General features: G+C 40.1%; 1 protein-coding gene across 4 annotated transcripts in view; it reads left to right on the forward strand.

Annotated features, from left to right (window-relative positions):
• Positions 1-1776: 1776 nt before the first annotated feature.
• LOC126365769 (acetyl-coenzyme A synthetase) overlaps positions 1777-16383 on the forward strand; it is a 60709-nt gene continuing 46102 nt past the window's right edge. The window contains exons 1-2 of one of the 4 annotated variants that reach the window (XM_050008291.1): positions 1777-1939; positions 13296-13863. In XM_050008291.1, coding sequence (XP_049864248.1) covers positions 13556-13863 — 308 coding nt within the window. In that variant the 5' untranslated portion in view covers positions 1777-1939; positions 13296-13555. Of the gene's footprint in view, positions 2064-13295; positions 13864-16383 lie in introns of those variants that run through there. The other 3 variants (XM_050008289.1, XM_050008290.1, XM_050008288.1) reach the window with 3 other exon arrangements.

The raw sequence follows: 16383 nt of genomic DNA on the forward strand, positions 1-16383 counted from the left end.
GGTCACAGGTTCGTGTCCTGCCTCGGGCACGGATGTGTGTGATGTCCTAAGGTTAGTTAGGTTTAATTAGTTCTAAGTTCTAGGGGACTGATGACCTCAGATGCTAAGTCCCATAGTGGTCAGAGCCATTTGAACCATTTTTTGTGATGGTCAATTGTCTCGTTACTGGTCAGAATCAAAATAACTAATGTTTGTTCTTTATACTGTGCTACCACAGGTACTGTACAAGTGTCAGCGTGGCAACTTTTCAAAATACGATACCTCATAAATAACTCGCTCTAAAATCCTTAAACAAGCGCCAATGACATTATGATTTACCCTACTTTTACTTTGTTAATGCCAGTAGGCATTGTTGCAAAAAATAGACATTCTATGTATTATTACAGTCTGTTTATTGGAGGACAATACGAGCCCCCAACTACCAATCCATTCTGTGAAAACCGCACTTCAATAGCACTTTTCATTTCCACAATATTTGCGGTTCAAGTTTTAGGCGATTCACCGTGTATATTAAAAATATGTCTTTGCCCGTCCAATGCTCATTAGAGTAACGTATGTAAATCTGAAGTTCATCGGTCAGTAACTTTTTCAGATTTTTGGTGACAACTTTAAACAATGTCTTTTTTTTTATAGCCTGCGGATTAAATTGTCTCAGTGACGTCGCTTAAGCAATGTGACGCACTCATTGAGACAAGAGATTCACTTTCGGCAGGAACAGGGTGGCAATCCCCGTCCATCATCCAGATTTAAGTCTTCTATGATTTCGTAAACCGTTTAAGAACGTGTTTCCTTTGATCATTTTACGGACATTTCATTCCTCTGTAACGATGAAGTGGTTCGATTCTGATGACTGCGCTGTCGAAGAGGCATCAAACACTAATCTCCCTTCATTTAGTGATGTAGGATCGAAAGACTTACGTCACTCTATGAACCACATGGAATATAAATTCACTGGTGACATTATGCACATGTTAAGGCTGCAACGCTGTGGAATGACTTAGGTGATTAATTAAAAAGTCTTATTTATTTCATCGTAAATTTAAAAATAATGACTATTCTGTGACAAAATTTCAACAGTTCTGTGAAAATAGCGGTAATAGATCGTTAGGCTACTTACTTGGCGGTAGCGGTATGAGAAAAAAGTTAGAACCTTTTCCAGGTTGTTGTCTTTATTTTGCTGTCATGGTGTTCTTGTACGTTGGGAAATGCACACGACCGGCAAGGCTGAAAAATAGAGATAGAGATAGTGAGATTCCACGTGCATCAACTAACCGAATTCTATCAAGGCACAATGGTTAAAATCCCTGTCCGAACCATTTAGGTTTCCTGTGAACTCTCTAAATCTTCCAAATATATGCCAGGATGGTCAATTTGTAAGGGCATCCCTGATTTCCTTCACCATCGTCCCAAATATCAGATCCTGCCCTGTCTCGAACGACCTTAATATATCGCAAGAAGTTTACAAACGAACCTAACAAAAATTAGAGACTCAGTTTATTTAAATCAAAAATTCGATTTTCAGCGAACTCATCGTTTATTTGGACGAATACAAATACTTCATTCGTTATTAGTCTGTGGAATAATCGGACAACTAGTGTTAATCGCTGAAAGTTTCATTTAGAGCTGATAACACTACACTCAACGCGTATCTAATTCTACGCCACAAAAACCTAAAAATATTATTTTTGATTTGTTAGTACGCGTCACATACTGCCTTCATCGTCTTTTGAGCAAACTTAATCTGCTAAAAGTAGCATTTCTAATGCCAGAGGCTTTACAACAAGGCAAGTACACGTACCGACTATACACATATCTTTGATCACTAATGTACTAAATTCTCAGTATTCCGCGAGAGCAACAGTGATTGATTCAATGTAACATTGAAGAGCTAAGTGTCATTTTTTGCACTACAAAAAGATTGAAGCGTCACTTATACTCGGTAAGGTAACACACTGTTGTGGATTACGTATATTGGTATCTCATCAGCAAAATTGTTAACGAAGTGAAAAGTAAATGACACTATTTCGTGTGCGCTATGTGCTTACACATAGTGTGCAACTCTTGTAAGTACCTGGGAACGAGCTTATATATTTAAGATGTTTATTATATTTTTATTATATTACTTACAGTGCCATGTACAACTTCATTTCTGCGTTTAAGTACAAGTAGGCAACGGTAACAAAAAATAGTGAGATCCAAACAGATTGATAATAATATTACATCATATGTATTACTGTAAGGAGTCCTTGCAGAAACACACCGCGCTGTCTCTACATTCAAACACTAACATATAAAAATCATGTTCATGGAATCCAGACTGAACGAGAAATTCCAGTGGTATGATTATAGTGCACTACGTAGCGAAATCAAAAAGCAGCTAATGTAAACTGCTCCAGTATCCTTACAGTAAGTAACATTAATGATAACTACCCCCGTGTGACAGCAAGCAAGGTCATTTACTTTTTGCTCTTTATTCATCGTAAGAATACGCATTGATCCATCAATCTATTTTCTAAACTTCGTTTGTTTACTCTAAATGTTTAAATGATATATGTGTCTACAAATTATGAAGGAAGACAGCCGGCTGACTTTGAAATTGTGGATAGAAAATATATCCAGTATAATGTAATAAGGAAAGTGACAAATGACGGTTTCAGATAGCATAATGATCCTGTTATCAATAAAATGTGTTAAATGGTATTGTGTTAGCTCCATCCCTACTAAAGAAACGACACTGATCCCTGAAAGTGAAAAATTACTCTAACCCTTGTATTATGAAATGATCTGTAAAACTACGTCAGTCGGAATTATGGGTCGTGCCTCCAGAATATTCCCAGCGTCCGTCTAAATTTGTACAACTTCTTATAACTGTTGAGTAGAGATCTGGACGACGAACTAAGGAGCAAACTTCTGTCACTAATCAAACTTATGTATTTATTATGCAGATGTAAATATCTACTCGAGAGATTTTCCAACTGAAAAATAATGATTATTTCCGACGTATTAAAATTGTCATTTTGTGATGGCTAAACGGTAAAACACAAAGACCATAAACCCAGTTGAAAGTTGAGAGAATAACTCTTGGTGTATTACAGATGTCAGCACCAACAATGTTTAAGGGGCTAGGAGCGAGTGGGCACTATGGCATATAGCTCCTTGCATTGCTCTAAGAATTTAGAACATACGAGAAGTAAATGCTCAAGATCAGCTATTTCCTGATGATGCACGTGCAAGTGGAAGTCTCCACCTCTTAATTTGAGCACGTGTGCTGCGACAAACCATGTCCCAATCGCGCTCTAATTCAGCACATAACAATTTCTCTATAACTTAAAAATTAATTGAAGCAGTTACGTTTACTATCGATAGATGGGTACACAATGTCCGTATTTCTTTCTATGATATAAAGCAGAGATATTTAATACATGTTTATTGCGACGACATGGCAGCCTTGCTTTGTAATTGGTTCAGCCATCTTAAATTTAGGACAGAATCCATTGTTGCCAATTTTCGCTCCATGTTTCTTACACAAGAATATATAAGCAACTTAAATCGCAGAACTTGAGGATTTTAATTATGTTCATTATTTCTTTGCAATCTGAGAGGCCATACACTTGTATGTGCTTTGCTCAGATTGCCCTTAAACTCATTCGGTGGGTTTTTATGTTTGTCACTGGTGGCTTTCCCTACCGAAGAAAAGTATTCATTGAATATGTCTACAATTTCATGTTGGTCTTTTATATAAATCCCATTGTGGTTGATAATAAATTCCATACAGGATTTGTATCTCCATGTTCTACAACTGTTTATTAGTGTCCAGACACCAATAGTAACATTTTGTCAAGCCTGAATCTTGCTTGCAAAATAGTTGTTCCTCGTCTACGTTAATAAATCTTCATTGTACTCGTGATAAATTTTGAAGGCACTTTCCAGCTTGAGATTTTCTCTATGATTCAGCATTACATAGTGGCATTTTCCTTTTGCTTTGATGATGTTACTATTTATCCGGACACTTTCGTTTTTATTGTTAATAACAATGGTGTGTGTGAGAACGTGCATTTCAGTCTGCTGAGTCTTTTGCTTATACATTGTTCCTTTCTAATGACAAAGAGACCCTCATAGGACTACAAACGAAGCCGTAATGCATGGCTGTCAGAGATGGAGAACTTTTGAACAGATGCACAGAAGGCAAGTTGGGAAATGTTTGTTATTATGTCATCTAGACATACGAGGACGGTTTCACAGGTCTGGTAAATTTCCTCGAAAGAATGGTACATATTCGTTGCGCCTTCATGGTTGATAAGCTCGATTATTCCAAGGATTGTATAAAGAATTTCAGTAGTGTACAGCGCACTGTTGACAGGCATGTCAACTAGTCAGTGTGCCGACTGCGACTGAAAATGGAGGAAACCGTGTTTAGTACTATTATTAAACATTTTCGTTTGAAGAGTTGTACCACCGCACAAATCAGAAACAGGACTGGATCAAGTTTACACGGACTCTGAGCCATCATTGAAGACCTTTTGCTTTTGGAATGAAGCGCGCTCCGGTTGCCTAACTGAGATCACCAGAAAAAAAAAATCCATTGACAAAATCCCCGATATTATAATGCAAGACCGCAGGGTAAAAATTCGTGAGGTTGCTGAGACTGTAGACATATCGACTGAGCGACTGCGTACTATCCTGCACTAAGAATTGGGTGTGAAGGGGCTGTGGAAGAGATGGTTGCCGCGATTGCCCACAATCGACTTAAAGTGTATCCGGCACAACATTCAACACATTGTCTGGCAATATTTAATCGCCATGCCCAAGACTTTTTGTGCCGATTTGTAGACTGTTGATGAAACCTTCTTCTTGTTTTACTTTTTTCTTGTTTTAGTCCGTTCTATCTCCTTCCAAAACACGGAAAGCAAAGAGTTCGCAATAGAAAGGTCCACTGTCAGAAGTACCAGAACAATTTTCGCTTATAATTTTCAACTCTGTTGTTTCCTGACCAGAGTCCCTTACCTCAAACTGATACATTCATCCTTTTTAATCATCGCTGGAAGTTTGTAACATCATCACGGAATCGCCCTATATGTACATAACATGGGAATTTCTGTTTTATGTGGTACAACGTTTTTGCATTTACTGCAAAGAAATAATGAACATAATTTAAATCTTCCAGTTTTGCACGGCATGATGGCCACAATATTAAAGCACTAAAAGCTTGACGACAGTAAGTCTCTTTACGTTTGCCTCTAGCACTAAATAATACAATAAAATCAAGTACCTTCCTAGACACATTAAAAGCAGTCCAGGTAATACCGATCTATAAATATTGTGACAAATATAAAATTAAAAATTGGAGACCAGTCTCAATGCTGGTGTAGAGATCAAGCTTTTATGGGATGTATGTTTTATACTAAATAAAACTGACATCGAAGACATTAAAGAAATATTGAAAACAAACCGTTGACTTGCACCATGAACATCGAAAGAAAACTGGCGCGCCAGAGTGATTATATATGTTCGGACTATCAAGATCGAAGGCGAACTCCTTGGGAATTACAAACGGCGCAGGACGTTCAGATAAGTATCTACTCTTAAAGAATGCATATAGAATCATGCTGGTGCAAGGGGGTGATAACTGGTGGAATATGATGGCATGCTACTGGATGTGTTTTGTGGAGCTTATCGTCAAACCGGCTAGTCTTTAAGGCGTAGTTGCAGGTAGTGCATTAATATGTTTTTTAGATACGAAAAAAAAACAGACATCCAGAGGCTGAATTTGTCCTGTGGTTCCAGGTGGTATGAATTGCAATGTCACACACTCTTCAGGGGGGATAGTTTGCTGAAAAGGAGTAAGACGTTTATACTCACCAGGAACCAAGGAAAAGCAAGTTATTTTGACCATCTATTGGCCAAAATCAGTCCTCATATAGTTGTAGTTCTCTTACGCCCACTTTTGCACTCTTACTTGCTCTGACTAAATATTCCCTAATAGCTTTGTAAGATTATGCGTACGAGAAAGAGCCTCTCCAGCCAATTTACGAACCAGATGAACAGTCGGCCTCTTATTTCCAGGGTTCACTCAAATGCATTTCCTCTTCAAATCCCAATTAATCGGAGTTGAAAAATAAAAATTGCTCACTGAACTTTGAGATAAGTTTGTTTATCACAAATTTCTGGACAATTCCTCAGTTTCCTGTCCATCGCCAAGTTGACGCTTTGTTTGAAATTTGAATATCCTACTTCTTTCAATTCTGTAGCACTCTTTGAAGTTATGCAAACAGTCACTGCTTTCCTTGAAATCATTGTAATCTATGAAGCGCGCAGTTTGATATGCATAACGTAGTAGGTCACTATTATGCGTACCCTGTCGATAAGCATCCGTGAACCGCGCAAATACCAGTTCTTGCAACAAGTGCACCGAGTTCTCCCTCGAATTTCCGTCGTTTGTCTTATGTACTACACGCAGATATTGCTGCGATTTTCTTCGAAATCTGCTTTTTTTTACCACGGATGAACTAGGTCCTAATTAATATTTCGTACCCGCTTCTTCAACGATTGTCCTTTACTGCGTTTCACTGAAGACGGGATTTATGGTGTCTGACAAGGATGATGAACTCGACACCAGACATTCCACTGGCTCAACTGCAGAAACGCTAACATTTCATCTGCCACTTTTCATCACTCTACATCTACATCTACATGACTACTCTGCAATTCACATTTAAGTGCTTCTCAGAGGGTTCATCGAACCACAATCATACTATCTCTCTACCATTCCACTCCCTAACAGCGCGCGGGAAAAACGAACACCTAAACCTTTCTGTTGGAGCTCTGATTTCTCGTACTTTATTTTGATGATCATTCCTACCTATGTAGGTTGGGCGCAACAAAATATTTTCGCATTCGGAAGAGAAAGTTGGTGACTGAAATTTCGTAAAAAAGATCTCGCTGCGACGAAAAACGTCTTTTCTGCAATGACTTCCATCCAAATTCGCGTATCATATCTGCCACACTCTCTCCTCTATTACGTGATAATACAAAACGAGCTGCCATTTTTTGCAACCTTTCGATGTCCTCCGTCAATCCCACAGCGCGCAGCAATATTCTAATAAAGGACGAACGAGTGTAGTGTAAGCTGTCTCTTTAGTGGACTTGTTGCATCTTCTATGTGTCCTGCCAATGAAACGCAACCTTTGGCTCGCCTTCCCCAGAATATTATCTATGTGATCTTTCCAACTGAAGTTGTTCGTAATTTTAACAACCACGTACTTAGTTGAATTGACAGCCTTGAGAATTGTACTATTTATCGAGTAATCGAATTCGAACGGATTTCTTTTGGAACTCATGTGTATCACCTCACACTTTTCGTTATTTAGCGTCAACTGCCACCTGCCACACCATACACCAATCTTTTCTAAATCGCTTTGCAACTGATACTGGTCTTCGGATGACCTTACTAGACGGTAAATTACAGCATCATCTGCGAACAACCTAAGAGAACAGCTCAGATTGTCACCCAGGTCATTTAAATAGATCAGGAACAGCAGAGGTCCCAGGACTCTTCCCTGGGGAACACCTGATATCACTTCAGTTTTACTCGATGATTTGCCGTCTATTACTTCTGAGGAATTCCTTGTGTTCCTTTCGTCAACTGTTGCTGTATGTATGATACAACGTTTGCCTTGTTTGTCTTTGGCATTGCTCTGCTTTGTGTCAGCTCCGCTAGCACCGGAGCACTGTTATGAGTTACTCGTTGGCTAACCAGTTCAACAAAGCTCCATAGCCTCATGCTTTGCTCACCACTGGACATTTCCTTTCCCATCTCCGTCGTCATTAACAGCCAATATCGTGGTTGGATGGTAGATAATATGTGCGACGTCCACCGTCGCGTCCGCAGCTCGTGGTCACGCGGTCGCATTCTTGCTTCCCGAGCACAGGGTCCCGGGTCCGATCCCCGGCGAGGTCAGGGATTTTCAACTCCCTTGAGATGACTGGGTGTTTGTGTTGTCCTCATCATTTCATCATCTTTCATGAAAGTGGCGAGATTGGGATGAGCAAAGGTTGTGAATTTGTGAGGCGCTGATAACTGCGCTGTTGAGCGCCTCACAATCCAATGATCATCACCGAATGTCGTGAACATTATTGGCATTATGCGAATTCGCACTCAAGGGCTTCCTCGTGAGACAAAATGCGACACACCACGTATAAATTATCCGAATGGCACGAAAACCGATAGGTGTGACGTGCAGACAAGCAATTGATTTCAGAAAAATTGAATGATATAATAAAGAGAAAAAGCTTCACAAACTGAGGAAGCCAATAACGCAATGGCCCACCTCTGGAGCTCGTAGTTTTGATGGTCTAGCGGGCCAATTGGTCTGTATTTGGCACGGTGTCCCTGAGGAAGACATCCAATAACATTACCAATTAATGCCTAACCTTGCATAAGGGACAGGGGTGAACCGACTTGCTCAATTTGTGAAGCTCTTTCTCTTGAATAAGTCATCCTATTTTTCTGAAATAGTAACAACTGTTCGCCTGCACATGTTCATTCGAACCACCGATTTCCGTCCCATTCAGATAATTCCCTTTTTTTAAAGATGTAGTTGAAAAAGTCGTCTACAACAGAATTATAAATGATCTCAAAGAACACACTCTAATGTTTGAAAATCAGAATGGAGCAAAAATGATCTACATCTTGCAGATTTATATCTTAGCCTCGAGAAAGCTTTTGACTGTGTGAAAGTCACTATCCTGTTGATAAACTATCGAACACCGTCATAAGGGTCACTGCTATGATCTCATCAGTTCCTCCTTGAGTTACCGACAACAGTTTGTAGTGCTTAAGACTAAAAGTGAGGTTCCTAATCTGAAATTGGGCTTTCTTCCGTTTTTGGTTCATGTGAATGACATTCAGTATTCTCCAAGAATCTGTTGTCCAACTTTACCGTTTAGCCCTTTAGCATGGCCATCTGCTGCAGTCATTACCTTAGATTTCTTTTTCTTTAAATGCGTCATTAATGAGCACAGATCCATTATAAACATAACTCAATTACTGTTCATGTTCGGCGACTACTGCTATGCCATCTGGAAATCATATGGGATGATTTTCTATCCATGACAAACAATTCCCACATCGAAAAAGCCTCTTACTTCTCTCATTGCCTCTTAAATATAAGAATGAAATTCCATTTGTGTCAGTGAGTAACTTTGCCTTGTTGTTGTTGTCTTCAGTCCTGAGACTGGTTTGATGCAGCTCTCCATGCTACTTTATCCTGTGCAAGCTTCTTCATCTCCCACTACTTACTGCAACCTACATCCTTCTGAATCTCCTTAGTGTATTCATCTCCCTCTACGATTTTTACACTCCACGCTGCCCCCCAATGCTAAATTTGTGATCCCTTGATGTCTCAGAAATGTCCTACCAACCGGTCACTTCTTTCTGTCAAGTTGTGCCACAAACTCCTACCCAATTCTATTCAATACCTCCTCATTAGTTACGTGATCTATCCATCTTATCTTCAGCATTCTTCTGTAGCACCACATTTCGAAAGCTTCTATTCTCTTCTTGTCCAAACTATTTATCGTCCATGTTTCACTTCCATACACGGCTACACTCCATACAAATACTTTCAGAAACGACTTCCTGACACTTAAATCTATACTGGAATATAATAATTCCAATCCCAAAGAAAACAGGTATTGACAGATGTGAAAATTACCGAACTATAAGTTTAATAAGTCACAGCTGCAAAATACTAACGCAAATTCTTTACAGACGAATGGAAACATTTATAGAAGCCGACCTCGGCGAAGATCAGTTTGGATTCCGCAGAAATGTTGGAGCACGTGACGCAATACTGACCCTACGACTTATCTTAGAAAATAGATTAAGGAAAAGCTTTTGACAATGTTGACTGGAATACTCCCTTTCAAATTCTAAAGGTTGTAGGGGTAAAATACAGGGATTGAAAGGCTATTTACAATTTGTACAGAAACCAGATGGCAGTTATAATAGTCGAGGGGCATGAAAGGGAAGCAGCAGTTGGGAAGGGAGTGAGAAGGGGTTGTAGCCTGTCCCCGATGTTATTCAATCCGTATATTGAGCAAGCAGTAAAGGAAACGAAAGAAAAGTTCGGAGTAGGTATTATAGTCCATGGAGAAGAAATAAAAACGGTGAGGTTCGCCGATGACATTGTAATTCTGTCAGGGACAGCAAAGGACTTGGAAGAGCAGTTGAACGGAATGGACAGTGTCTTGAGAGGAGGATATAAGATGAACATCAACTTTGCCTTATGACCTCTATAATTCCAACGGCCTTGGCTCATTGAACACACCAGACCACTGAAGTTTAAGCAGTGTCGGGCTTCGTCGCGATGGATACCCGACTGGATACGCCAAGTGCTGTTGGCAGTGTTCCCTTTACCTTCACAACAAGCAGGAAGGGGTGTAGTGGCGTAAAGTTCCTGATCACCAGACTTCGCGCCAGTGTTCTGTTCCGAATCTCTCTGCAGGGTCTCACGAAGTGAGGCCACGTGACACTGTTGATGGTGATGCGTGCATCCGATGGTGACGCTTGAGAGGAGCAGGCTACGTGGCAGCACTGGATTTCACCCTCTTCCTTCTCTCATCACCACTCAGCACAAAAATGACACCACACTACATACATACATACACATGTTACAGTCAGCACAATAATGTCATACGACTGTACTTAATCCTCCTTAGTAAACGGTGTACGTCAGGTTCTAATGCTGGGGGAAGGAAACGGAATACCCCCTGCAATAACACGATGACTAATCCAACACTGCACCATTAAGACTACCCTCAAGTGGGCTCACATGTGCAACTAAAGTGTCATCACAGATAGTGGCACCACAACTGCATGTGTGAACACCAGTTTTTAGTGGTGTCACTTAAGAGACACAACTCTCATCGTGCAAAAAGAAGTTCATGTTGTACTGTATGACACCACTCGAATCCCCCCCCCCCTCCCCCCCCCCCCACACACACACCACTGAATACCTTCATTTGTATGCTCCCTGGTGGCTGTATTTCGTAACAGTGGCATTCTGTCTTAGGTATAGTGCAATAATTGCGGCTGTGTTTTCATTTTCTTAGGAAATGAGACACTTAAAGTAGTAAAGGAGTTTTGCTATTTGGGGAGCAAAATAACTGTAGAGAGGATATAAAATGTAGACTGGCAATGGGAAGGAAAGCGTTTCTGAAGAAGAGAAATTTGTTAACATCGAGTATAGATTTAACTGTCAGGAAGTCGTTTCGGAAAGTATTTGTATGGAGTGTAGCCATGTATGGAAGTGAAACATGGACGACAAATAGTTTAGACAAGAAGAGAATAGAAGCTTTCGAAATGTGGTGCTACAGAAGAATGCTGAAGATTAGATGGGTAGATCACATAACTAATGAGGAGATATTGAATAGAATTGGGGAGAAGAGAACATTGTGGCACAACGTAACTGGAAGAAGGGATAGGTTGATAGGACATGTTCTGAGGCATCAAGGGATCACCAATTTAGTACTGGAGGGCAGTGTGGAGGGTAAAAATCGTAGAGGGAGACCAAGAGATGAATAGACTAAGTAGATTCAGAAGGATGTAGGCTGCAGTAGGTACTGGGAGATGAAGAAGCTTGCACAGGATAGAGTAACATGGAGAGCTGCATCAAACCAGTCTCAGGACTGAAGACCACAACAACAACAACTGTAAAAAGTGTCGATAGAGTGGTCTGCAGGGAGACTTTCGCGGTTTCTGGAAACACAACTTCATATTACTGTTCAATTTTGTGGAGCAACCATATGTGTGTGTGTGTGTGTGTGTGTGTGTGTGTGTGTGTGTGTGTGTGTGTACAAAATATTTGCAAATGAATGGCGTATCCGACAATCCGGAAAGATTTTTGGATGAATAAATAAATAAACTTAGAACGTTTCATAAGCCAAACAGCGAGTAGTATAGCCTCGTAGTTTCAGAGATTGAGCGCTGTATAAATGGTGGATTGAATGCGGGAAATAACCTCTGAGCGTGATGTGGCTGCTGTGTAACAAATATTAGAGGTAGGTACCGCATTAGAAACGCCTACATCAACGAATGCAACAAAATTCTGAAATCTTATTTACATGCCAGCTGTTGGTTGGTTTGCCATAGCAGACAGCACTTCTTGTTATTTCTTTCGCTACGGTCGCAGGTTCGTACCCTGCCTTGGGCATGGATGTGTGTGATGTCCTTAGGTTAGTTAGGTTTAAGTAGTTCTAAAGTCTAGGGGACTGATGACCACAGATGTTAAGTCCCATAGTGCTCAGAGCCCTTTGAACCATTTGTTATTTCTTTCATAAATGTTTTTGTAGTCCCTATTTTATTCGTGCGTGATCTATATTTTGGGATTCAACGTTTTCATTTTGTTTTCCTTGTTATTTAATTTTTGTCACAGCTCTAATGCCATAACGTGCACTATAACATTAATATTCGCCCACGATTTCCGTTGACGCCATATTGAAAACGGTGCAAATAGCGGTACGTCGGATTTGTGGCGTCCCGTGTGAACGGTAGCTCATAGCGCCACTATAGAAAACATGAGTTTTGGCGTCACTTTAGTTGCATGTGTAAATCTGGCGTAGGGGTCTAGCGCACATTCACCTTTTACCTCCGTATTCCGGTCCAAGGGCGATGCTTCCTTGAGGTTGGTTATTTGTTGCTCGCATTCGGATTTCCCTGACCGATTTTGCCTGATCCTTGAAGGCCTGAGAGCATTTTCTTGCAGGTATTACATACATCTCCCATGGAGCTCATAAATTTCACCCCCACTCCTCAGAATTATCACCATAAACCATCGCTCTACTCCTATTCGGGATAACCAGATACCGCTCTGGCGTTACTTACGATGCACTGTGGTGGACTGCCTCATTTAATTTGTACTTTTCAGACAGTTTCTAACTTGGAACCTTACTTTTCTGCCTCTAATTATATTTGTAACTTGTTTTGAGGCCGTGTGGTGTGGTCTTCAATTTAATAAGTACCATGACGTGTGACATTTTATTTTTTCGTTGATTATGTGTGAAAAGGAGTTAACTCATCGTTTTTTGCACCCGAAAGTATCTACAGGCATTTAATTGTCATTATGGTTGCTAGAACTGAAATATTTAATGCTCTTCTTGCTGAAAAATTAACACAATTATAGTAAATACTTGTTCTTTACAGAAACTGGAATATCATTGTAATGTATATCACATTTCAATTGCTCACGTTCGTTACTGCTATGCATTTGTCTGGCGTCTGTCTTTTTTTTTTCTAGGTAGGAGGGAACACGCACACAGTTTTGTAGAGGAAACAAGCGCCTTGCTGCAGCACAACAAGGAAAGTAAGGAAACAAAGTGGAAGGGGAACCCGCGCGGCAGGCAGCTCGCTATGTGAAACGCAGGCGGTACCTAGCGGCGACCGTGACAACCACGCGCAGGAGCGCTCGTGCTGCGATATAAGGCAGGTCAGCGCGCCGCATTCGTTCACAGTGGCCGTTGCAGTGTGGTGTGAGCGAGGTCTGGCTAGGTTGCCGAAATGAGTGATAGCGAGGCCGTGTACCATCCGGACCCCGCTCTGTCGCGGCGGTCCTACATAGGATCCATGAAGCAATATCAGGACATGTACAGACGTTCTATTGACGAGCCTGAGGAGTTTTGGGGCGATATGGCTAAACAATTCCATTGGGAAACTCCTGTGACTTCAAAGTTTCACTCATACAATTTTGACATCACCAAAGGACCAATTTCTATAAAATGGATGGAAGGTGCAACGACAAACATAAGCTACAATTTGCTTGATAGAAACGTACGGAATGGACTTGGCGACAAAATAGCGTTTTACTGGTAAGTCAAGAAGCCTACTTTTCCTTGCTTTCCTTCCTAAGCTTTTGCGCTTTACACTCGTAGTAAATAAAGTGTTATGATTTCTTTTCTGAACAGAACAAAAGATATATTAAATAATGCTCGTTCAATGAGAAATTGTTACCGCGAAAGTGATATTTGAATAGCGCGGTGCCGTGTTATTGGTTGTTGCTTTTTTTATGTAAAACAGAGCACCAAGTGATTGCAAATCGCTACGGCTGTTTTTATATACTGTGAAACACGCACGTATTTCCTGTGGTTTCTTTAGGTCGTATTGATCGTAATTACAGTTCCTGTGTATTGTGTTAAAACGAGTTCCCATCTCGCATCAGGACGCATCAGTGCTACCACAACACTAAATCTGATCCAGTCGCAACTAAAAGGAGTACGATACGATTGGCGTCTGGCTAAAATCGACCAATAAAATGTGGCGTGATCATAAACATTAGGCTACGCTACAGGTCAATCTGTTACCACATTCTTTAATTGGCGTCAACATTGGTTTGTTTCATCACCTTTCAATGTAACATAGACTTCGGACTAAGATACAGATCAGACAGTTACCACAACCAAATCGACAGGTCTCAGTCGAACGCCAGCTGTATCGTATTCGTTTTAGCTACTCATTAACACGTGGAGCAGATCATTTTCGAAGAATCGTGTTCCGCTTTTATACGTCTTGGATAATGTTTCCACTGAATTTAATTTGGTTCAATTTCCATTAGACATTTATAGGAAATGACACGAGCTTATGACACATAGCATATACACCTAACATTAATTTAAAGTTTTGATATCGAGCTGCTTAAAGAGTGTTAAGTTAAATTGTTTTTATACGAGGATTTTTAACAGTATTAACTACCTACTTCTATTTCTGCACCAATAGATAAAGCGTATTAATTTAGTCCATCGTTTTTTTTAACCTTTGTCTGTTTATATCGGCTAAATGCAACTGTTTTGACACTTAAGTATCTTAACGTGAAGTCCTCAGATCAAAGGAAATGTTTTCCATGAAGGCCTGGCGAAAAACCTACCTTGACGAACTGGCCTTGTTAGTACAAGGAAAGTGGCGCTGGCAAATAGTTTTCTTTCACTCGCATTCCAATTTTATAACTTGTCAACTTCGAGCAACAGGCCTGAAACTATTTTATCGGCGCTTCGTTCTAATTTCGTTCTTAAATTACAATCTCTGAAATATTTTTTTCGTTAACTCGTTTAAAGGAGTCTTGCTAACTCCTGTGTAGAAGACATAAAATGATTAGAGCCCATGAAGAGTGTACAGGAAGAGCGCATTGGGTCTTAATCTAGCGGATGGGTTTATGAAAATAATTTTGAAATATGGAACCCGCTACTAGTCACGGCAGACCGCACTGCAGCATACATTTTTGTTTACGAATCTTGTTTCTCTGTTTAGAGTGTTATTAACTTCCTTTGACGGAAAAGTTAGCGGCAGCATTGTCTTTTGAGACAAAACAGAAAAATATGGGTTGTTGTTCAATAAGTCTTAGTCATCTCACCGAGGATAAACTTCGTGTAGACTTGAAGAGTGTAAAAGTCATTCACTGCTTGCTAGTCGAACTGAATTTTATTAAAATCGGCATGTCATTTTAAAAAATACTACTTTTCCTGTATTTGAAATGCAGTGTGGTTTTCACATGATACGCGACCAGTAAGACGCTAGAGAATTTTTACTATAGCCATAAGCGTGATAGTCATAAGATTGAAGTGTTTTCGTTGTGTTCAGCTGTAAGTGGTTTTCTTCCCTGTTGCAGCGTCGAAAGTTTTGAACCATGAGTAAAATTCTATACTGCGTTTTTAGAGCTCCAATGAAAGGACAGATTGCATAGGCAGGGAGTAGGGGAAAAAAGAGACCGGTGGTGTTAGCGTGTAACCAGCCACTCTCGTGCATGTACCTATAATACAGACACCACAGTGAGCTCTGGTCCATACCACACGACTCACTGAGACGTCAGTCGCAAAGCTATTTTGATCTAAGTGTGATAAAAAAACTGGTTTTAAAAGTGGTCACTGGCTCTGTTTTGTCCCATTAAATATTAGAATTTATGCTTGAAACAAGACAAGGCAGTTTCTCCTAATTTCGTAATATTTAGCCTACATATTGCGGTCAATTACAAATAATTTGCAAATATTGTAAGCATATTGTATACATTTGTGTAGTTTGATAAGTCTTAACAGTACACGTTTTGACAAAAGCTGCAATACACATACAGATAATAAAACCTATCATTCAATGTCTGCTATTACTCTATTCATCAAAAATCTTGCACCTTCAGATTGTACTCTCATACTTTCAGTAGACATCACAATAAATCTAGAGTTTTTGGATTTGTTTGCTCTAGTACGAAAATGTTAATCGAGACACATCTGGAATAAGAAAAACCTAACAACGGGCTTGTAACGCTGAAGTGGTGGTCATGAAGGTGATTCGTCATGACGTTACAGATCTTGTTTGACACTATAAACTGCCAGTAAAACACTTAA

The sequence above is a fragment of the Schistocerca gregaria genome, chromosome 4 (genome assembly GCF_023897955.1).
Source record: "Schistocerca gregaria isolate iqSchGreg1 chromosome 4, iqSchGreg1.2, whole genome shotgun sequence".
Classification (NCBI taxonomy): Eukaryota; Metazoa; Arthropoda; class Insecta; order Orthoptera; family Acrididae; genus Schistocerca; species Schistocerca gregaria.